General features: G+C 37.1%; 1 protein-coding gene across 1 annotated transcript in view; it reads left to right on the forward strand.

The window, feature by feature from the left end:
* Nucleotides 1-15982, forward strand: part of KIF20B (kinesin family member 20B) — a 33859-nt gene extending 17877 nt beyond the window's left edge. The window contains exons 20-33 of the mRNA XM_031505256.2: nucleotides 2190-3387; nucleotides 4701-4839; nucleotides 5122-5244; nucleotides 5710-5770; nucleotides 6389-6514; nucleotides 6770-6906; nucleotides 7861-8016; nucleotides 8904-9080; nucleotides 9631-9795; nucleotides 11043-11246; nucleotides 11632-11709; nucleotides 12472-12619; nucleotides 13975-14117; nucleotides 15752-15982. Coding sequence (XP_031361116.2) covers nucleotides 2190-3387; nucleotides 4701-4839; nucleotides 5122-5244; nucleotides 5710-5770; nucleotides 6389-6514; nucleotides 6770-6906; nucleotides 7861-8016; nucleotides 8904-9080; nucleotides 9631-9795; nucleotides 11043-11246; nucleotides 11632-11709; nucleotides 12472-12619; nucleotides 13975-14117; nucleotides 15752-15826 — 2930 coding nt within the window. The 3' untranslated portion in view covers nucleotides 15827-15982. The remainder of the gene's footprint in view (nucleotides 1-2189; nucleotides 3388-4700; nucleotides 4840-5121; nucleotides 5245-5709; nucleotides 5771-6388; nucleotides 6515-6769; nucleotides 6907-7860; nucleotides 8017-8903; nucleotides 9081-9630; nucleotides 9796-11042; nucleotides 11247-11631; nucleotides 11710-12471; nucleotides 12620-13974; nucleotides 14118-15751) is intronic.
* Nucleotides 15983-22043: the final 6061 nt, after the last annotated feature.

Genomic DNA, 22043 nt, shown 5'->3' on the forward strand with positions numbered 1-22043 from the left:
AAAATCTATTAATAAGTGAGACTGAGCTAGATGGGACTTGTGCAAAATTATATTTGTAAGATCTGTCTGCCTCTAACTTCAGGACCCAGCTTAGCTTTAATTTCTCGTAGAACTATGGAAAGTATACTCAAAATGAAGCTGAGAAGCCTTTCCTTTCTTTTAAAGGAGAATTATCAAATTCATATAATCACAGAAAAATGACGATACAGTGAATAAACTGAATATTGGGCTATCATTTGTTACGTTGTGCAGTGAAAGAACAAGGCAGCACTCACTGCAGTAGATCAGTTTTAAATTTATAGTGCAAAGAGTTCTAGTAAATGGAGTCACATCAGGCTGGCATCCAGGCACTAGAGGGGCTCCCCCAGAGCTCTATAATGGGCCCAGTTCTCTTCAACATCTTCATAAATAACTTTGATGCAGGACAGAAAACTATCCAAAGTTTGCCAGTGATAGCTGTGGACATCCTCAAAGGGTGGGAAGCCCTGCAGAGAGATCAAGACAAATTACAGAGCTGGACTGTTACAAAGTGCCTGATTCTGCACCTGGGACAGGAAACCCTGGCTCTGAGTACAGACTGGGGAGTGAGAAGCTGAAGAGCAACCCTGCTCTTGATGGTCCTTGAGGGGCCCTTTGAACTAAGGATCTTTGATTCCAGTAACAAAGCACTTCATGCAGAGAATATTGAACTCTGATGTTTGCTGCCCTAGAAGGTGGGAGAGGCATAGGTATTCAAACTCTGATTGCAGGCATAGATAGGTAAGCTAACAGCCAACAGGTGCATATGTGGATACTGAAAGACTTAAGCAGGGCTGTATTGTCTCAATTCTTCAATGTCAAGAAAGGTCCATAGACAATGGCTGGGCCTGCCAATAGTAGCAAAAGGAGGTAAAAATATTAGGCTAGGTCTACTGACACCATGTCATCCAGTTGGGCATTTCTGTTTTGTACAACTTCAAGCATCATTTGAAGCTGAGACTAGGGACTTGGACAAACCCTATATTAAGACATTTCAGCACCTCTTGCTTTTAGTGAAGCTTGCAAAACTCCAGTCCAGGGAGAGGGATGTGTAGTATTTTGATGTATTGTATAACATGAAAACTATGGACAAGCAGGAGAAAAGTATCCTGTTGACTTTCAAAAGCCAAAACACTATTGCTAATGCTTTAGAATTACTTTTGTTAGTGACTAGGTTGACTGTACAACTTGGATCTGTTCAGAGGAGGTTTCCATGCAGTACATCTGTGCTTAATGATCCAATGTGAGACTGCCTTACCCTATCTTACTGTAGGTGCAGCACTTACGAGAATCCATAGTATCTCCTTGTAGTATGTAGTTGTGATAATCTAATCCTTAGAGATAGGCTGGATTTAAAAGTAAAATATAGCATGCATGTTACTACAGAAGCACAATTGGATTCTAAAACACTTGTGTGAAATACAGCTGGAATCAGTTTTGAATGTGATGAAATACATGTGATTTTAGTTAAAATGGCTCATTACTTTGGGAAAACAATCTTAATAAAACATGGAAATTTTGGGTTGACATGTTGTAAATCTTTCTTGGAGAACTTTACATGCAACATATTAGGTGTGGACATTAATAGTTATCCTTTTATCTAGTTTAGAAAAGTATTGAATACAGAAGAGAGGAAGGTTCTAGACACAAAGCAAAAAAACCCAAATCTTGTGCTGGACTTTTATCTTTGTTTTAAAAGTAAGATTATACAGAGCATGCATAAAACTTATAAGAAAGGTATGTATGGTATGACACAAAGTTATGACACCATTGCTCCCCTGCATGAAGGATGGATAATTGCTGGCTGGTTATCATTGTGAATGTTACCTAGCTTATAGGTGTTGGAAATACTAGTGAAATTAGTTAGATTTTTCTGCTAGTGGGGCAGAATAGATGGTTGAAATAGAACCGTAGCAAACTTTAAGTCTTCTGAACCCCTCTTTCTGCAAATTATGCCTAGAAGCCCAAGAGGCATTTTAGTGCCTATAAAATGTCTCAGAGGGCTCTAACAGCTTCAAGACTCTAAAATGCTATGGAAGTGTGGCTTTCAGGTGGCGCTAATTTTCCACACAGCAATTAGAGTTTGGTGTTGCTGGTGACTTGCTGATTGTAATTAACCTGAGCTTTAGTGGATTTATTTGTTCTTGATGTTGTTTTGGTTTTGTTTTTAGGCGATAAGAGGGAGAGTTGGGAAAACTACTGTCTTGATCAAAAGAGAACTACTAATTCTGAGACCTACACAGAAATACTAGCACTAAAGGAAAGAACTAAAACCTTGGAAGGTCAGATAGCTGCACTTGAAGAACAATGCCTAAGAGAAAAAAATGAAAAAGATGAATTAAATCAGCAGATAGCAAAATTGCATCTGAAACTTTCTGCGTCTGAAGAAAAGGCTTCTAGCTTAAGTGGAGAGCTTCAACAATGTCAAGCTGAATATCAGGAGACTGTTTCTGAATTGGACAAACAGAAAGCTATAAATAAGGAACAAGAAGAAAAGATTGCTCAGCTAAATAACGAAGTGACAAGTGCTAAACAAAATATAATTGACAAAGTGTCACAAATTAAAACAATGCAGTCCCAGGTAGATGACTTGTATAAATGTCACTCAGAATCTTATGCTGTGGATATTGATTTAGTTAATGTAAAGGATTCCTTAGATCCTCAAAAAGATGAACCAGAGACAGCTCAAATGAGTCCTCTATCCATGCAGTTCAAAACTGCTTCTACAGGAGATCTGAGGCAGGAGAGCTCCTTTCACCGCAGTATTGAAAGCATTTGGGAAGAATGCAAAATTATGATTAGGGCTTCCTCACAAAAAAGTCATCAGATTCAACAACTGCATCAACAAGTTGAAGAGTTAGAGAAGAGACTTCATGATAATGAAAATTACAATAATCAACTAAAAATAGAATTAAATGAGATTACAAATCAAGAGCATCAGTCTGTAAAGGAAAAAGATCTTCTCAATCAGTTACAAGAGCAAATCCAGAAGAAAACCCAGGATTTTGAAAAACAGGCTGAAGAAAATCAGAGAGTAATTGCACAGTTCCAGGAGAAAGTTGCCAGTTACGAGGGAGAAATAAGAGATCTTAAATGCCTGTTGGAGGTTTCTAGGACTAAAGATGACAGGATGAAAGAGTTAGAAGTAGAACTAAAAGAAAAAGAATCTACTATTTTAAGTCTAGAAGGTAATACAGTAGCTCTGCAAGAGAAATGTACCAGTGTAGACAATAAACTGAAAGAACTCAGTGATCGAGAAGCAAATTTGAAGGATGAAGTTGTGCAGTTGGTGAACAGTCTGGAGGCCATGAAACATGTTCTTCAGGAAAAGGAGAAAAATGAGTATGAGCAAATACAGTCTATAGAACTGTAAGTAAATAATAAAATTACTCCTAACCCTTTAAGAATAAAACTGAGTTTAAACTCCCTTATATGTGCATCAGTTTGACATACCACATTTGCATGTTTATAAATTTGACAAACCAAACTGCTTCTTTGAGAAATTTCTATACACTGCTTGAATTTTACATTTGCATAGTCTGCTGTCTATATTTTCCTCACTTGTTTGTATATTCTTTCAGAAATGTGCATCTAAATAATGAACTATTATGCAGGGAAATAGGAGCATACAATAAAATTAATTATTTGGGGATTTCTAATAATTTTGTCACAGACCCTTTCTGAGAGAAATTGCATTGTGCAATATTATATCCTGTAACTAGTATAAAAGTAGGACATATTTTCTTTGGAAAGGACTGAATGTTGAAAGGGGAGGAAAAGAAAGCTTAGGGAGTAAACAGATGGTTTTGGTAACAGCTATTTTAGGTGAAGAGTCTACTATAAGACTTGAAGGAAAAATGGGTGTAGAGGGGAGAACTTTCCTCAGCATCTTCTACTTTTTAAATCTCTGAGAAATAGGAGATTATGTGCATCTGAAAGATTATATTTGCTATATGGGAAGGAAATTGCAATTATATAAAAGATAGCTTTAAGATGCTTTGTAGCCCTTCACCTAACAATGGGTTTGTTTAGTGCTTTATCTGTGGGTACTGCACATACCCTAAAGTACAGTTTACCATGAAGGTCTGATGATCCCCAGCCTGTGCTGGTGAAGCTTTGAAAGGATTTCTTTTTGTGAGGCCTTGTACTGTCATTTATAGGACCTGAAAAACCTTCCTTTAGTTAGTTTAAAAGTCCAAGATGTCCTACTGGAAACTCCTTGAAATAAATGTAATCACTTAAAAACAAACCCATCAAACTTATTCTTTACTTTGCAGAACTTGGGAAGGCAGGATTTATTGCAGTGTTATTGGGGTTTTTTCTTTTTATTCATATTAATACTTACAAGAACTGGGATGTAGTTATCAACTTTAAACTTACTTGCTTTTAACCTTGCGCTTTTCTAATTTGTAAGGTTGCCTAATGATGATTGCTCTACTGTGCTTAGATAATATTTTTTAAAAATTGAGTGTTTAGAAGTGAGTATGAGCAGTTTGTTACTTCAGGCTCATATAGTAAGACAGGCTCATATAGTAAGACATTGAAATCTAAATGCAAAATTATAAATGTAAAATTACATTGATATGATAAAGCTGAGATTCTATTTCCTAATAAAACCAGCAAAGCGTCTGAGCTAACATGTAAGACTAATGTTATTTATGTCTCTTAATTTCTAATCCAAGGTTACGTAAAGATCTTTCTGAAAGCTCTTCCCTTGTACAAAGTTTGAAAAAAGATTTGCAGAAGAAAGAGGAAGAATACGCAGATTTGAAAGAGAAATTTTCTGATGCCAAGAAACAAATTCAGCAAGTACAAAAAGAGGTTAGTAACTATAGGCAAAATGTTTCTTCTGCAAGTTTGGGCTTCTGTTATTAAAACCTATTTTCACAAACCTCAATCTATGGATATTAAAAGATATTCATTATAGAGCTATTTTGAGTGATACATTTAGAGTATCTTCCCTTGTGCACTACTAGCCGCTGACATTTAATGAAGATGCTTGCAAAAATTTAACTCTAATTTGAGTAGTTGATTATCTATATAACTCAGAGATTACAAAAGGCATATAACTAAATGTAAATTTTGCTTGCTTTCTTGTTGCAGGTGTGTACAATGCAAACTCAGGAGAAATCCCTGAGGAAACAAGTTAATGAACTTGAGAAAATTAAAAAGCAGTTTAGTGAAGAATTAGAGTTCAAACAGCGCACAATCTTGCAACTTAAAAAGGTATTTTTTAAATAAAATTTACTTGCTCTTAATTTTTTTTTACTAATCTACTAATGAGATGAGTTTTTGAAGCAACTGGAGAGAGTTTACAAAAGTTGGGATAAAAACAGGAGTAGCCAACTGAAATAAGTTTTAACAGATGAATGAAAAATATTTAAAGAAATTCCCATGCAGGACTTATTTAAAACACACTGACAATTTTAAATAAAATAGTAAATAAATATTTAATACCTGCAGAATTCAGATTAGTGACACTTAGGTATGTTAGTAGTAATGTCTCTTTATATTTTAAACAGCTGGAATGCTACTTTATGAAGGACTCATATTTGTTGGGACTATTTATCTTAAGTACCTTATTAATTGTTTAATAAATTCAAAATGAACAGCTGTTAATTTCTAGCATATGCTATTTGTTTCTTTCAGCATGTTCTAATTTCTATAATTTGCTTTCAATGTGATATTTAGGAGCAGTTGGATAAAGAAAAGCTGGAAGAAATCTCCAAACAGTATGAGAAAACACATAAAGGTCAGAAAGAACTATAATTGTTCCAATTCTTCCGTGTGTGTGCAATGACAACATAATGAGTGATCATGCCATTAACGAATTTGAAAAGTCTTTATATATATTTTAGAGTACTGAGACACTCTAACCTGGACATTAAAATCTCACAGTCAGAAAGTAATTTTTATTGAATTGTTTCTAGATATATTTTTAAGTAAATAAACAGTCTCAGATTAAGTAACATAAGCAGAGAAAGTATTAGTGTTCATTTAGTCAATACTGGGATTTACTTGGTTTTATTTTAGTTGTCCATTTTAGCAAAAGCATGAACTAGCACACTATTGTGTATGGTAGCACAGAGTTTTTGCAGATTTGATAATCATTTAGGGGTTGAACAGTAGTTAGTTTCTTATAGCCATACAAGCCATAGTCTGGTATACCAAAACACACATCTAAGTTAAACTGGTGAGAATAGAAACACTTAAGAATTTGGGATGTGGAAAGTTCAGTATAGATGTTCTATTTCCTTGTAATAGAGCTTTTGATCTCAGGAAGTGGAGAATTACTTGTAACTAAGGCAGTTTGGAAGAATGGTGGGAACTAGGAGGAGGCTCATCTGTAAATTAATTTTCAAATTTTCAGATCTGTGTGCGAAGGAAAAAATAATTGAAGATATGCGGATGACATTAGAAGAACAAGAACGGACTCAGACTGAACAAGATCAAGTGCTTGAAGCCAAATTAGAAGAGACCAGCAGATTGGTTTTGGGTAATCTCCATGGAGAGGGAACAGGGAAGAAAAATTGGTTTGAATGTACATTGTGATAGCTACTTCACATTTCTGGTTTTACTTATCAATTGCTATTTAGCTGTTACTCTTATGTAACAAATAGCAATTTCCTAAAAGGCCTCTGTCTGTGATCATAGCTGATAAATCCAAACAGCTTCAGTAAAAGTACAGGAATGTGTTCAAATACAAGTTTAAAATTATACATTATGTAAACTCATTTTGTGTTCTACTTAGAACTGGAAGCATGGAAGCAGAAATATAGAGAGCTGAATAACCAGTGCAATAGTGACTGGCAGGAGAAGATGAGTAAAAATGAGGAGAAAACCATAAATGTAAATGAGGAATTAATAAGGCTGCAAAAAGAACTGGAGGTAAAACATCATTATATAATTCATACTTAAATCTAAGACCATAATGCCCATTTAAGGAGTCCAAGTTTTTGTCACTGTCTTCCAGAGGCTAGGGCATGATATAGCATGTTTTTACACTGGTAAAGGAAACCTCCTTTGAAGCATCTTTTCCATACAGCATCATTGATGCCCCATAACAGAGTGCACCCTGCTCTACATTATGCTGCTGCTATGCATAGGGCTTCTGTAGCTGCTTTCCTCTTACAGCTGTCTTAATCCAACTCCTGATACCAGTTACAGGGATCTCTCCTCTCAGTTGCTAAATCAGATCTCGTGCTTGCTGCATGGCCTATAAGCCCTTTCTGTAAGGCTGATGACTTTCCTCTTGCTCTCCTTGGATTAGAAAGCAGATTTTATTTTCTAAGCAACTTTACAGGCGCTTCCTGTCTTGCGTGGTAAAATGTCTGACAAGAGGTTTGATTGTGATAGAAAAGGAGACAAAGTTGCTGTGGATTGAAGTGACATTCTTAGGTACGTGCTGTCTCTGCCTACCATTCAAACTGTACTGCATTGCTTCCCTTTCAGTCTTGAGGCAGAGATTAGTTTTCTAACGTGTCCTTTAAGGCAGCAGAAAAGCTGGTAAGGTAGAAGTGTCTGTTTACAATTACTTTTGACATATGTGTCTGTGATTGACCCAGAATGCTTTGAGAAAAAAAAAAATTCTATTCCATGAAGATGTACCAGTTTGAAAAAGAAATGCTGAAAATTTATAATTTTTTGTAATACAAAAGAACAAGTAATGAGTATATAATATAAATATAATTAGTATATATACCTGGGAGTATGCTAGAGTAAAACTGTGCTACTGTTTTTGTTATGTTTTTGAAGTAAATCCATTCAATAGTATTCTGAATTTTAAGTCCTTTTCTTGTTTTTCCTCTACTTATGGTTTCATTTCTGGTTTTGTCAAATTAGGAGAATGAGGCAAAGTATCAAACTGATAGAAAAAAGTGGCTTGAGGAAAAAATGGGACTCATAAATCAAGTAAAAGAAGCTGAGAACCATCGCAACAGGGAAATGAGAAAGTTTGTGGAGGATAGAGAACATCATGTGAAGCAACAAGCAGAAATTGTAAGTGTCTTTGTCTCAGCTGTGTCCTGCAGTGTCTTTTGTACAGAGTAAATCACATAGCAAGTGTTGAACAGTGGGGGCACTTGCAAGTAGCTGGCCATTATCAGTTCCCTTACTTTCTCACATGACAATGCCTAGATGAGATATTCTCAATACGAAAAAGGAAGAATGGGAGGCTCATAGCATGAGAAATCGTAACACATAATAGAAGTTAACATGCATGTTCCTTCCTATTCCATCACATTATGAAGTCTTCAAAGTTCATGTTGTGTGTAAAACACCAATAAAATAACATACACTTAAATGAATTGCTCCTTAAAGCTAAGAAAGCTTACTTTGGAAAATACTTAGTATGCTGTGGTAGTATGTGCTAGCACTGGGGAAGACTGATAGTTATTAGCTAAGGCACCTTACTTGTTCACTGGACTGCATCAAGGTTGTAATTTTTTAATCAGATGAAATTATTATATGAACTTCTGCAATCTAAAACTACTTTTGCATCTGGAAGTAGCTAGCAATGCCTTTGTGGACCTGCATTCAGTATAGGAGGATATTAGGAGCTTGCAGGTAATTTTACTTTATCTGTGACTTTTCTTGACTGAGAATTGTAATTAATAAAACCTTCAAGTGAGCAAACAGAAGCTGTGGTTCTCGAAAAGAAAATTCTCTTCACAAAGAGTATGAATACAGTTTTCCTAGTTGAAACATGGCTTACTTTAGTATATTTGTACTGAAACTAGTTCTATAAGAGCTTTATAAGATCTGCACAGGCTCTTAAGTTTACTAAGGCTATAAAATAGTACTAATTCTGCAAAACAAGACTAGCAGAAGTATTCAGATACCATGCAGAAGTGGTGTTCTGTTCTAACCCGAATTTTAATGTTTAGGAAAGACTTGCTGCACAGCTGATAGAGAAGGACAACAATCTTCAAAAGTGGCGTGAAGAAAGAGATGAACTAGTAGAAGCTTTGGAAATACAGCTCAAGACTTTGGCTTCTAGCACCATACAAAAAGATGAAGAAATAGAAAGGCTGAAACAGGCTGCACTAACAGCTTCAGTAAAGGTCAGTTTTTTCTTCTGTGTGAATTTTTGAAGGGTTTTTGTTACTCATTAATTCTGAAAAATACTGTAGTTGCTCTTTGCATTCTGGCTCTATTTTTTTTGCTTTTAAACACTATCATATTGAAACTATTTGCAGTTAATTTAAAAATAAAAGCTTTACATTTGTTTGCAACTGAATTTGTAATGGTAATTGGAGTTTGAAAATATTTAGTAGTTCAAGTAAACACTCCTGTGAATTCGGACTGGGTATCTGAAAAAACTCTCCCATTTGTTGTCTTTCACAGCACCAAGAACTTAATGAGCAAATGGGAGGTGAACTTAAAAAAAGTGTAGTAAAATAAAAAGTTTTGCACTGTGTTTCCTAAGACCCTTAGAAGACTTTTCTTCATTTTACATAAAGGCATTAAATTACTGGCTTTGTATTGGATACCTGACTGGTTTAGCCTGCAGTTGTAAAACTGACATGACAAAGTAATCATAATTGTGCTCGTGATACATTACTTTCTTTTGACAGTCCTGAAATTTGTGGCAATTTTTGTTATGTTTATTAGGATAAAGAAACTGACATAGAAGATCTGAAAAAACAGCTAGCAGAGAAAGATGACTTGATAAAGGAAATGAAACAGCAGATTAACCATGAAAATCCTCAGTCTTTGGCAGAAGTACCTTTACCTGAAGAAGGACAAGATAAAATTGATCAGTCTGTAAACAAAGAGGTAATCTTTATGTATTAAGTATGAGTTAATACTTCTTGTTTGGGTTTTTTTCAGTATATGTTTCTGTATATAGTTCTGGAAATCTCCCAAAACTTCTTCATACTTTACCTATGCCTTCAGTTCTGAGTTCTTATTCATTCTCTCACACTCACTCCCAGAAAATAAGTATTTTAGTTAAATGAATATTGCCTCTCTATACATTAATGAACCTTTCCACCCGAGACAAAAACTAGTTAACTACTCCAGGTTCTAGAGATTTTGGAGACATGTTATTGGTAGTGTCATCTCAGTTTGATTATGTCAGTGTTAAGGGGATTTAAACTGAAACCAACTTTTATGATGTCACCTATTGTGTAGTGATATGATTAACCAGCCCATATGGGAGTTTATAAGAACAAAACAGTTTCTTGCATCCTACTTAAAACCAAACCAGTATTTGAAGTGTACATAAAAGTAAAAATAAAAGCTGTGTAATATGTGACTAATTATATCTGACTTCAGCTGTGTGCTCTTGATGCATATGAAGTGGCTGATTATTACATAAATCATCTGGGAAAATAATATAAACCCTTTTAAAAGTGTGACCAATAGCAGGGCATACTAGGGTTTGCTTCCTTCCACTGTAGGGAGACTGACTATTCCTGGGCAACTTTATTAGTTTGCTCCATTCCTGGGAATGCAGTGCTGCTGGGATTCTGGGTGGGATTCCCTCTCAGAATCCCAGCAGAGCCTGTTGGAGAACTACCTTTTAGGTTTCCATGAGCTTTTACCACTTTCCTTTTTAAGAGGAAGCAGGTTCACCATTCATGGTGAACCAATGTAAGGAGGAACAGCTGGAATTCTCTAGAAGGGGAAGAAAGGTCCCTAAAGATAAGCTACAGAAATATTATACTTTTCTTGCAAAAGCTCCTGTTACTGCCTAGTTCCTAAGGAGCAGCAGAGTTAAGATGGAAACAATCACTAAGGGCCTCTGCCCTTGAGGAAAGAATACTTGGAAATAAAGTATCAGGCTGAGGAAAATTCTGTGATCATGGATACAAAAAAAGTTCAAAATTTAACAAAAAAGGTTTTAGATAATAAGGCTTAAACTGCTGTAGTTGATTTCTTCACTTCTCTTGTAAATGATCTGAAAGCTAACAGCTGGAATTCCTTTGCAATTCACTGGGAGATGGGGGAGTGATATGCATTATATAGTATTTAATTCATAGTTTAAATCTTGTTTTCTTACATTTTCCACATACCTACAGGACCATTCTGAAGTTGTCCTTGATTCTACTGAAGTGTCCACAGAGGATGAAAAAACGAGTCGGTTCCCAAAACCAGAGATGGAAATCCAGTTCACACCTCTGCAACCCCATAAGATGGAGGTGAAGCACCAGGGCAGCACCTCACCAGTTACTGTTAAAACGTTCAAGTCAAGAAGGAAAAGGAAGAGTGTAGAGATGAATGAGGTGTGAACTCAGCCAGCTGACAAAATCTGTTGTGCAGCTTTTCAGTTTATTACATTGATCATTTATTAAAACTCTAAGTTCTTATTTTCTGCTGAGATCCCAGGGATAGATGTAGAGTACCATTTAAGCCCCATGTCTCCCAAGTGGTGTATCTCTAGCCTTTGTTGAATAAGGCCAGAAATCACAGACTTCTGCTGACAGACTCTGTCTCCTTGTGCCTGATTTGCACTTTCTCTTTACCTTTTACATTTCTCTCTTCCAGATAGTGCCATTTCTTGCTGTCTCCAGCTCTGATCTGTGTGATAACAGATCAGCTCTATAAAATAGTTTCTTTTGGTTTAGGCAGTCATTGGTATAAATTATAATTTCTTCTAATTTTCTTTAGGATTTTGTGAAGAGTGAGAACAAGAGAAATGCAAAACCTGCTATGGCTGACTCACCTTCTACAAGCAACAAGAAAATGGTTTGGTTTTGTTCCATTTTTGAAGTTAGTTTAGCCTTTTCTGTAAAGGTAGACTTGTGAAAAGAGCAAATATTCTTATGCAGAAGGATCTTATCCTTACCTATGTATTTCAACAGGATTATTTAACATTTATGGTGTCTTTCTACTAAACTCTACAAGCCGAAGGGTCTATATTTGCCAAGAATGTATAGTTTCCCAGCTGCAGTGTGCCGTGATTCAAAGGGGAAGGATGTTGCATATTGAGTAGTTAAAAAAGACTAGCTTGAGCATGATTAAAGTGTGATGTTATAGGTAATGCCTTTGAAGTAAAACTAAAGATTTTCCACATATATTGCAACTATAAAAAGATTATTTTAGGCCATAGTAGTAACCTGGGCAGGTTCAGAGGGTGAGACATTTATTTGCCCCATCAGACTCTTTTATTTATAATTAATACAATATAATTATAATTAGCTTATCTAGTAAAATACTCTCAAAAGTAAAATACTTTCAATCTGCCATTAAAAAAAGAAAACTCCTGTTTCCTGTATAACTCATGCTCTTAAGTGTATTCTGTGAAACTTTATTTTCTTTCTTCTATGTATAAAATGAGGTTGTCTACATTACTTGCTGTAGTGCTATCATTATTAAATTGAACAAAGGTGACTGTAGCAAAGCTCAATGTGTCAGCTTGAAAATAACATTGAAGTAAAATAGAATGAAATGGAACTTGAGGATTAAGTCATTTTTCAGCTTAAACAATGACCTTGTATTTCTGTACAGATGGCCACTGCACAATCTCTTAGAAAAGAATACTCCTTAAGAAGACAAGAATCTAGTCTAAATAAAAAGTCAACTAAGAAGAAAGATGGGACACTACAGAAAATTGGTGATTTTTTTCAAAGCTCGCCTACTATTATTCACTCTAAAGGTGTGTACAGTATAAATAAGGCTTATTTCCTATTCTCTGGCTGCTGTAGAGTGGCAGAAAAGAAAAGATTATCTTGGTTGTGAGGACCACATAATTCTAAAACTTAAGTGTGAAATATAAACCAGGTGGAATGAAGGATGCAGTGTGAAATACATGCATATTTATCATCAAATCAATGATAGCTTTTAGGCCCAAAATGTTGGAGTTACACTGTACTTATTTACATGTAAAGGCAGTTTGAGAAACTTGCTCTGCTACTGTGAAAAAAATCAAGGATTTAATCCAAACTCCAAATCTTACCTTGTTCTATAAGCAATCCCTTGTTCCTGTGGAAACCTAGTTAATGTTTTTTGATGTATGTTAATTTTATGAAATCTGAAAGCCAGTGACTCATGAAAATATTTGGAAGACTTCATTAAACTAAATATAGAGCAATGAATGGATTTTGTTAAGTTTAGGTATAGCCTTGGGAAGATTAATTGCTTGGATTGAAAGATATGTTTTTATTCTTTCCTACAATAAGAATGATCTATGGATTACTGTGCTTTAAAGAAAAAAATTAGCAGGGGACACAAGGAATCACCAGTGTTTAATTCTAAAATACACTATTATTTGTTTAATACAAAGTTGGTCATTTTTTTAACGTGGACAGTTAAAATAAACTCCTGTACCAACATGAAAGCTTGTCTTGCTACAGAGTACATCTTAAATTATCTGTCATAATAGTCTAGATAATAACTGTGTGGAATTTTTTTAAATTTCTGTTTGTCATATTGGTTCCAGGAGCCACAGTATTTATTATTATCAAGGGAAGCCAAACTCAGACTACTGAAAATTTCATCCTTAATTTGAATACTCAATTTGAGCAAATGAGTTTGTAACCTTTATTACCATGTCATGTATGGTTTCCCTCTTTGTATAGCTGTATTGCATATTTCTTATTTTTCTTATATTTTCTAGTACATATACTCCTCTCTTTATAGAGCTAGTACTTGTTTGATTAACTATAAAAAGGTATAAAAAAAATCGACTGTACACTGTGCTTCTGTCAGTACAACAGTTAAGCCAGTTGTTCAACTTACTAGTCTTTAAGTGAGATCTCGGTGAGATCTGAATCCTAATTGATTTTTAATGTACTATTTAAATGTGTCCTTTAAACTTTTGGACCTGAAGCTACAGAAAATTGCTTCCAGCTACAGAAAACTAGTAGTCAAATACCAGTTCTGAATTTTTATATTTGAATGTTGGTCTACACTGGCTTAATTTTTAAACTGTTTAAATAAAGCCTACTTTATTCATTAATTTTGAGGCTCACTGAACCATGGCATGTATTTATGATAAAATTTGTATTCTAGCAAAGAAACTTATTGAGACAATAAGCTCTCCCAAGTCTGCAGAACAAGAAAATGTGAAAGAAATCGAGTGCAAGCCAAAACGAGCTAAGAGAAAGCTGTATTCAACTGACATTTCTTGCCCTCTGGATATCCCTGGTTCTTCAGTAAGTGATTAAGATTCCTGTTTTGCCCACTGTAATGTTTTTCTCTAATCTTAAAATTATCTATTAGGGAAAAAACAGAAATCTGAAAGTCTAATCAAGTAGCATAAGAGGTTTGAAAATACCAACTGATATTTTTATATTTTTTTTCTACCTAACCATTCCTATTGGTCTTTACTTTATGCTGTGTGGTTTTTTTTTATTTTTGTTTGTTTTGTTTTTGTTTTTTTTTTTTTTTGTTGTTTTTGTTTTCTCAGCTGTCTTTCTTTGCTGACTGATTGTATAGGTGATACAGCAATCATAGAGATACCTTGACATCTGGATTCACAGATACCTTTAGTGTGTGCAGGATTACTTTTTCTTCACTGCTACAGCAGTGAAGTCTTAATTTGTTTTTTCAGTAGTTGCAGTTCAGCCAAGCGTTTAATAAAAAATATGTATAATACATGTGTACATATATATATATATATATATATAAATAAGTAGCATAGAGGGAGAACAAAAATAGAGACCAGGAAGCATCCATAGATTTGGAATGACATGATTGAAACACAATAAAAGTCTGTATGTACAATTAACTTCACAGGTGAGAGCACCAAAGGTATTTTTCAATTCCATTTATACTCAGGTGATATTTGGGCATAATAGCATGTGGATGCATTCATGCTTTTCAAAGCACAATCTAAATAGCCTTCTGGATGTGTTTTAATTTTGTGGCTCTGTCTAAACTGGTCTAAGAGTTTTGAAGGCCAGAGTTTGATGTATTATTTCAGGAATGTGACTTTATGGTTTAGACAGTAACTGTAGTGCTGAGCATTCTTCTGCTCTGCTGGAATACATCTCTTCCTTCTTTCCATCCTTTCTCCCCTATGCTGTGGTAAGCATTTGCCCAATACTAAAGTAGCCTATTGAATTTTCTGTAAATTGTATCAATGGATTCAGCAGAACCCACAATGCTGTCCGTAAAAGGAAGAAGAAAATGGCAGAAGTGCTAAGCCAATGAGCTAAGAAGCTTGGAAGTGAAAGAAATGGTGCTGAAAAAGACTGAATCCCAGGGAAGTCAGAGAAAGCTAGGGAAATTTAAGCTTAAAATGTTTTCTGGACACTTCCTGTATCAGAAAATGAATGTTAAGATTCTAGATGAGAGATCTGCATTCAGATAATATTTTTCTTTGGACTTTGGTATTTGTTCCAGCAAAAATGGGATTTTTTATGTTTATGGAATCTGTTACTTATCATGATGCACTTAGATTGTCTCTCTGTCCTGGAGACCCCTGATAAAAAAAGGTAATAGAATCATACAATTGTTAAGTCTGGAAAAGATCTCCTAGACCACTGAGCCCAACTGTTAACCCAGCACCACTGGGTTAACTCCACAAAACCATATTCCCAAGGGCCACATCCACATATTTTTTTGAACACTTCCAGAAATGGTGTTTACACCACTTCCTTGGCCAGCCTGTTCTGACTGACCACCCTCTCAGTGAATGGGTAAATTTCAGCAGAGTGACTCAGGCAAAACTCTGGAAACAGATTCTGGAAAAAATGGTTCTGTTGGGCACACAAGTCTAAAAGGTGAGTGTCTATTTGTCTATGAAGAAATGCTGAATAACCATATTTTAATCAATCTCTTTCAGATCCTTCTAGACCAAAAGAAGGAAAGTGACCATCTAATCATCAAGCGACGGCTGCGATCAAGAATACCAAAATAACTTTGCGAAAATTTGTTTATATTTCTTAGCTAGGACATATTCTCATTGTATTATTCCAGCTTGTTGTATGTAGGAAGCAGTAGATATTTACTCATGCTTCAAAATCTGTATATAGTTGTATAGAATTCTTCTGACTCCATTAAAATTGTCAAGATCAAAAAATCTTGTGTGTGAAACTTTTTTCGTTTACTACAAAGAGTGTCTTTGGAAGTGTTCATAACTTACTCATGCAGTAAGAGCTATGCCTGTGTGGAATGGTGTAAATTGCCTTTTTTAAGGCAGCCTATCTACCTTGACTTTGAGTGGAAAGGAGTGCACATTGATACTTGTATAGCCTTAAATTCTAAAATATTGAAAAAATTGCTTGCCTCAAGTTCAGCTCCTTTTTGGCGAACTTTTTTTTTTCATACTTATGGCACTCCATTTACAAAGTCAAGGCTTCTGGAAGGAAAATGTGAGGACACTACTTCATAGAGGACACTACTTCATAGAGGACAAGCCTTTATCTTTGGTGGTACAGAGGGGTCAAAGAGGGTATCATTTGATCAGAGAGCTGATGAAGAGGGGTGACTTTAACTGAACAAAGTGAAAAAGGGAGCAAAATTTTGGCATGATCGTTCGGTAGTAGGACAGCTTTCCGCAGACGATCCAGGTATTTGACGATGGTTGAGAGCCGCTCCGCGCTGTGAGAGGAGCAGCTGGCCGCGCTGGACCCGCGGGGCCGCAGCAGGAGCGCGGCCCGGGAGGTGACGCCGGCACCCGGGGCCCGCCGGGGCCGGGGGCTCGGGCCGCGGGCGCCGCGGCTCCAGGCGGCCCGGCTCGGGACATGGGTGAGTTATTGAGTGTCTGACAGGAGCCTTAAAAGCAGCTGGAAATAGAATATGGTTTTATTTTCAGAAGAAAAGAGAATCACACTTGCTGTACAAATTAGTTTTTCCTTGCTTATAGGCTTGTGATACCTAGGTTTGTGTTCTAAGGGAAAAGGAGATTGGTGGAAAAAAAGAAGTTATAAATTTATCTTTAAATACCTCATTAAGTTTGACTGCTTGGTTGTTAATCAGGTACTTCTGCATGCAGATGCCAATGTGGAAATTAGTACTGATCTCAAGAGGGGTCATAGAATCACGTTCCCAGGAGAGAGAGGCAGCTATTACACAAGTACTAAACCTAGGAATTTATAGAAGTAGATGCATTTGAAATTTGAAACCTGTTGCACATACAACAGTTACACTATAACATTGTTTGAACTTTGTGAGAAACAGGTTTCAGAAGTTTGAATACTGTAAAAGGATGCTTCAGTGTTTTATTCCACTGTGAAAAGTGTGAACTGCATCTATCCTCTATTATTTTGATTTGGGTTTTAGGACAGCACTGGAAAGGTGAAAAAATAATGCCTACATGGAAGGCATAAGTACATAGAAAAAATAATCTAATCAGATAAAAGCTGCAATCTCCTTCTAGTGTTAATGAAACCTGGACAAATGCTTCCAGTAGACAGAAATGTGACTCAGGACCAAATTGCAAAATCAAACACTGTAACTTGAAGTGATTACAAGGCCATTGAAACTGACTCTGATTTACTGCACTCTGTTAATTACTTTAAGCTGATTTTTCCATTCCAGAAATCTGAAATTTGACTATATGACACTGGAGGCAGGGGCATAGTAGTGAACAGTATAGAACAAGACATGCTAATTGGGTTTCACCTATATCTAATATTTATGTGATTATATCACAGAAGAGTTGCTTGGTTTTTTTGTAACAGCATTTTCATCATGAGAACAGCCTAATTACTTGTTTCCACTGTGTAACACGTCTCCTCCCCGCAACAATGTATTTCCTTAGCTGCTACAAAATTAACCTTTTAAAAAGGTCAGTTTGGTGATTATCAGACTTATTTGTGTGCATTTTCATAATGTACAACCAGCAGGGAAAATAAGTTCCTTCACTTAAAAGAATAAATGAACATTTAACACAGCAGTTTTATCAGTTTGACACCCTCTGACACAACTGCTGTGACAATAGGGTATCATCCAAAGTTATTGGCAATTTTTTGAGACACCGTGTTGTCAGTGAGTTCCATCAAGACTGACTCTTTGTGAGGTGATGAGAGCGAGAGACATTATCACTCCACAGATTCAGCTCAGCACTGCTCTTTTGTTAGCAGTCCTAGCAAACAGCACTGGCTCCTCTCTCTCCAGCCCTCTGGGCTGCTGCAGTGTTCCTGCAGAGCCAGGCTGTGGGCACTGCGAAGCAGTTGGCTAAGGAACAGATAAACTGCCTGGCTTGTCATTTCTACAAAGTCTCTGAGCTCTCTATTGCCCTGTGATAAGTGCAATAAAATGACCCACATTTATTCCCAGATACATCAGCCTTTTGACATTTAACATGATGTTACTTTTCAGGTTTTGATGAATTATTTAGACCATGATTTCATATTGGACTGAGATTTTGCATCTAAATGCAAGAAGTGTTTGGAGGTCTCAGGCTTTGCTCACACATTTGAGGTCACAACTTCCTTCTCAGAAAGAAATATTACAACCACAGTCCATATATTTCCTTATTGGAAGAAACTTTTTATGATCATCTGTGGGAAATGAGGTTTCAGTGATTTTTGAGATGCTGCTGCACAGGTTGACATTCTCCCTTCCTCCCCTAAGAAGCTCTGGCTTTATCACCATGATAATTTGGACATGTTTTATCTCTATCTTTGTATCTGGGATTTAAGATCTTCATGAGGAAGTGAATAAATAGTCTTTGAAAAGTGGCTTTGAAGGAATCTTCTGCTTTGAGCATTTCTGAGTTCTGAAATAGAGGCAGAAACTGAATTCCCGAGGAAAGTGGTTTTACAGAGGCACCTCTGTGCTCACAGGTATTTGATGAAGCTACTCCTATTTTGGCAGGGAGGAATGTCACTAGCCCTGATCTGAGAGCATTAAATGTGATGCCCCTGTGGGTACTTGAATAAGATGTGTTCCTCTTTGGAAAAGCACATAACTGTGCCTCTTGAATGTCCCAGGAAATGCTTCACTTGTTAAAGTGTTTCTGTCTTTCCTTAGTTGTACTGAGAGGTCAGGAAAAACTCCCTCTTTTAGTGACTCATGTAAGTTTTCCTGTTCTGAAGTGCATGTCACCCAGCATTCAGATTCCAGAGCACTGGGCTTTCTGCAGCCACCAAGAAACAGTCTGGAGCTGCTTGCTTTAGGTGGTTCAAAGAATAATTTTGAAATTAGGGAAGTGAAGGATTTGTGGAAATTTGGTGAGCAAGATGTTCTGGATCTCTTTCTTTCCGAGTGGTTTATCCAGCTGAAGCCTATTATGCAAATAATAAATTTGAATGATCCTTGTTTTCCAAACAACAGTTTCAACTTTTGAAAAAAAAAATCTGGAGATAATGCTTAGAGCTTAATTATTTCATCTTTTAAAGCATATAATGTCCATGTGTGAAATATTACAGGGTATTTATTTCCACTAGCATCTCTTGGTAATGTCAAGATGATTGGATAGATGTTCTCATCACTAATATTGACTGTTAAACTTCTTGCTTATGAAAAAACACCCAGTGAAATGCTGACACTGCTTATACAAACCTAGTACACTGATTTCCCAGCAGGAAATCACTTGGACAGTCTCACACAAAGTAAGTTTTCTCTCCTTTGTAGATTAAATTTCATAAACGTAGTAAGACTCTAGTGATGCAAATAAGTAATAAAAAATTAAATAGCAAGTACAGTCAGTCTCTTTGATTCTCATGACAGCTTTTGAAAGAAAAATCCTGGAGTTGATTTTCCCTTAAGGAGTAGCTCTTGTTTACTAATGCAATAAACATAACTGATGAAAGAAATATCTGTTATACAGATATTGCCAAAATACAAAGCTCTGGGTAATTTAAATATTTGTCTTATGGGAGGTAGAAACCTGCATTCCAGTGAAAGATATGCAAGCCATACTTCACGCAAGCCATATTTGCTTATAATTTGTGATTTACAGGCATTAAATTTCTTGCTTGTTTCAAACACATTTATAATATTTAATCCCCAAAGATACTAAAATTTCATTTTTAGTTACAAAGAAAGTTTCAAAAACCTTTCTAAAATTACCTTTCTCACCTCCTCATTGCTTAGCATTATAGCTACTAGGGAAAATGTAAAATCAAAGCTGCTACAGCATGGTCACACCTGAAGTTTTGCCAGGTGAACCTTTGGTTCCTGAGATCACAGGGCTGATTTTGGAGCATTAGAGAGGACAGTCCCCATTCAGCCAGGCTATGGCTGCACTGCTGAGCTTGTGCCTCTAAGCAGTCCCTGAGCTGGGCTGGGCTGAGCTGGGCTGGGCTGAGCTGGGCTGGGCTGAGCTGAGCTGGGCTGAGCTGGGCTGGGCTGAGCTGGGCTGAGCTGAGCTGAGCTGGGCTGAGCTGGGCTGGGCTGAGCTGGGCTGAGCTGAGCTGGGCTGGGCTGGGCTGAGCTGGGCTGGGCTGGGCTGAGCTGAGCTGGGCTGGGCTGGGCTGGGCTGAGCTGAGCTGGGCTGGGCTGGGCTGGGCTGGGCTGGGCTGGGCTGGGCTGAGCTGGGCTGGGCTGAGCTGGGCTGGGCTGAGCTGAGCTGGGCTGAGCTGAGCTGGGCTGGGCTGGGCTGAGCTGGGCTGGGCTGGGCTGGGCTGAGCTGGGCTGGGCTGAGCTGAGCTGGGCTGGGCTGAGCTGGGCTGGGCTGGGCTGGGCTGGGCTGAGCTGGGCTGGGCTGAGCTGAGCTGAGCTGAGCTGAGCTCCGCCTGCTCGAGCTGTCCCGTGCATCAGGTGCAGGAGCCTCACCAGCACAGATCTCAGCCTGGGCTAATGTCTCCTGACTGGCACCTGGGATTGCTGCAGAGGCTGAGTTGTGCCATCCTGAGAGAACACAAGTCTCAGTGGACACCTTCTCTACCCTTCCTTCTTTTCCTCTCTTGCTCACTTTCTAATATGTCACAGCATCTGAAGCAGAAGCAGTGTTATTCTGCTGCTTATCTATTCTCTTATAAAGATTTATGTTCTTTATCAGTATTTTGGTTTTACAGTTCAATAAAGTATCATCTACAGTAAAACAGTACTTGAAGGTCCATTTTACTACAGCTGGAATGGGCTGAATATTCTTAGTTCCCTTTTGATCTAACATTTCTTCACTCCTTTTCTCCCAGCCTACGTGCAGAATCAAAATATCAATCTTGGTTTTGTTTTTTACTTTACTGAGAGAGATTTTATTGTTAAAGCATAATAACACCTCTCACTTTTTAAAACATCTAATGTTTGATATTTTGAAGATTCTGTTAGTTAACAAAATTATCTTATTGTTTAATTCAAAAACAGGGTTCCAGATTCAGTAAGCCCTTAAACAGTATTTTTTAACATCAACACACAAATGACTGAAAGCTGATTAATTTATTACCATATGCACAGCACTGAATTGAATTAAAAGAGTAGGCAGAGAACTTCAAAACTACCTTTTTCTTTCTTTAGACATATTTTTATCTTGGTTGCTGTCAGGTTTTTTTGCATTAACTAAAGGCACAGGACACTTCACTAAAACTAAGTACAAATGTTTGAGAACAGGTCATGATAGATGCAGTGTTGGACAACCCACTAAAACTACATTCAGAGATGAGATTCTGGAGACCAGCAGTTATGACAGACTCACAGGATGGATCAGGTTGGAAAGGACCACAGTGGGCCACCCATTGTGTCCAACCTCCCTGCTCAAGCAGGGTCATCCCAGAGCACACGACACAGGACTGTGCCCAGATGGTTCTTGAACATCTCAAGAGAGGGAGACACCACACCCTTTCTGGTAATCTGTCACCTGCACAGTGAAAAAGTTCTTCTTCCTATTCAGGTGGAACAGCCTGTGCATCAGTTTCTGCCTGCTGCCTCTTGCTCTGTGTGCTTGGATGTCCCAGGTACTTGGATGTCAGCCAAGCACCCTGGGTTGGCAGAGAACACTGATATGAGAATGTACCAATTGTAAAACTTCAGATAATGGAATCATTCTTTCATACCTCACAACTTTGCTTTCCACTGCTGCCATTCACGTATGCACGCACTGAGGACTACAGCAGAAAGAGGAGACCACATCAATGTGTTGGGAACATACATCCCTTCTTGTTAGAAAACCCTATCCCAGCCTGGAAATTGATTTTATTTATAAATCAAATTGGAACAATTTGCCTGTGTGGTAAATAAAATGTCTGGTT

This window comes from Lonchura striata, chromosome 7 (assembly GCF_046129695.1).
Source record: "Lonchura striata isolate bLonStr1 chromosome 7, bLonStr1.mat, whole genome shotgun sequence".
Lineage (NCBI taxonomy): Eukaryota > Metazoa > Chordata > Aves > Passeriformes > Estrildidae > Lonchura > Lonchura striata.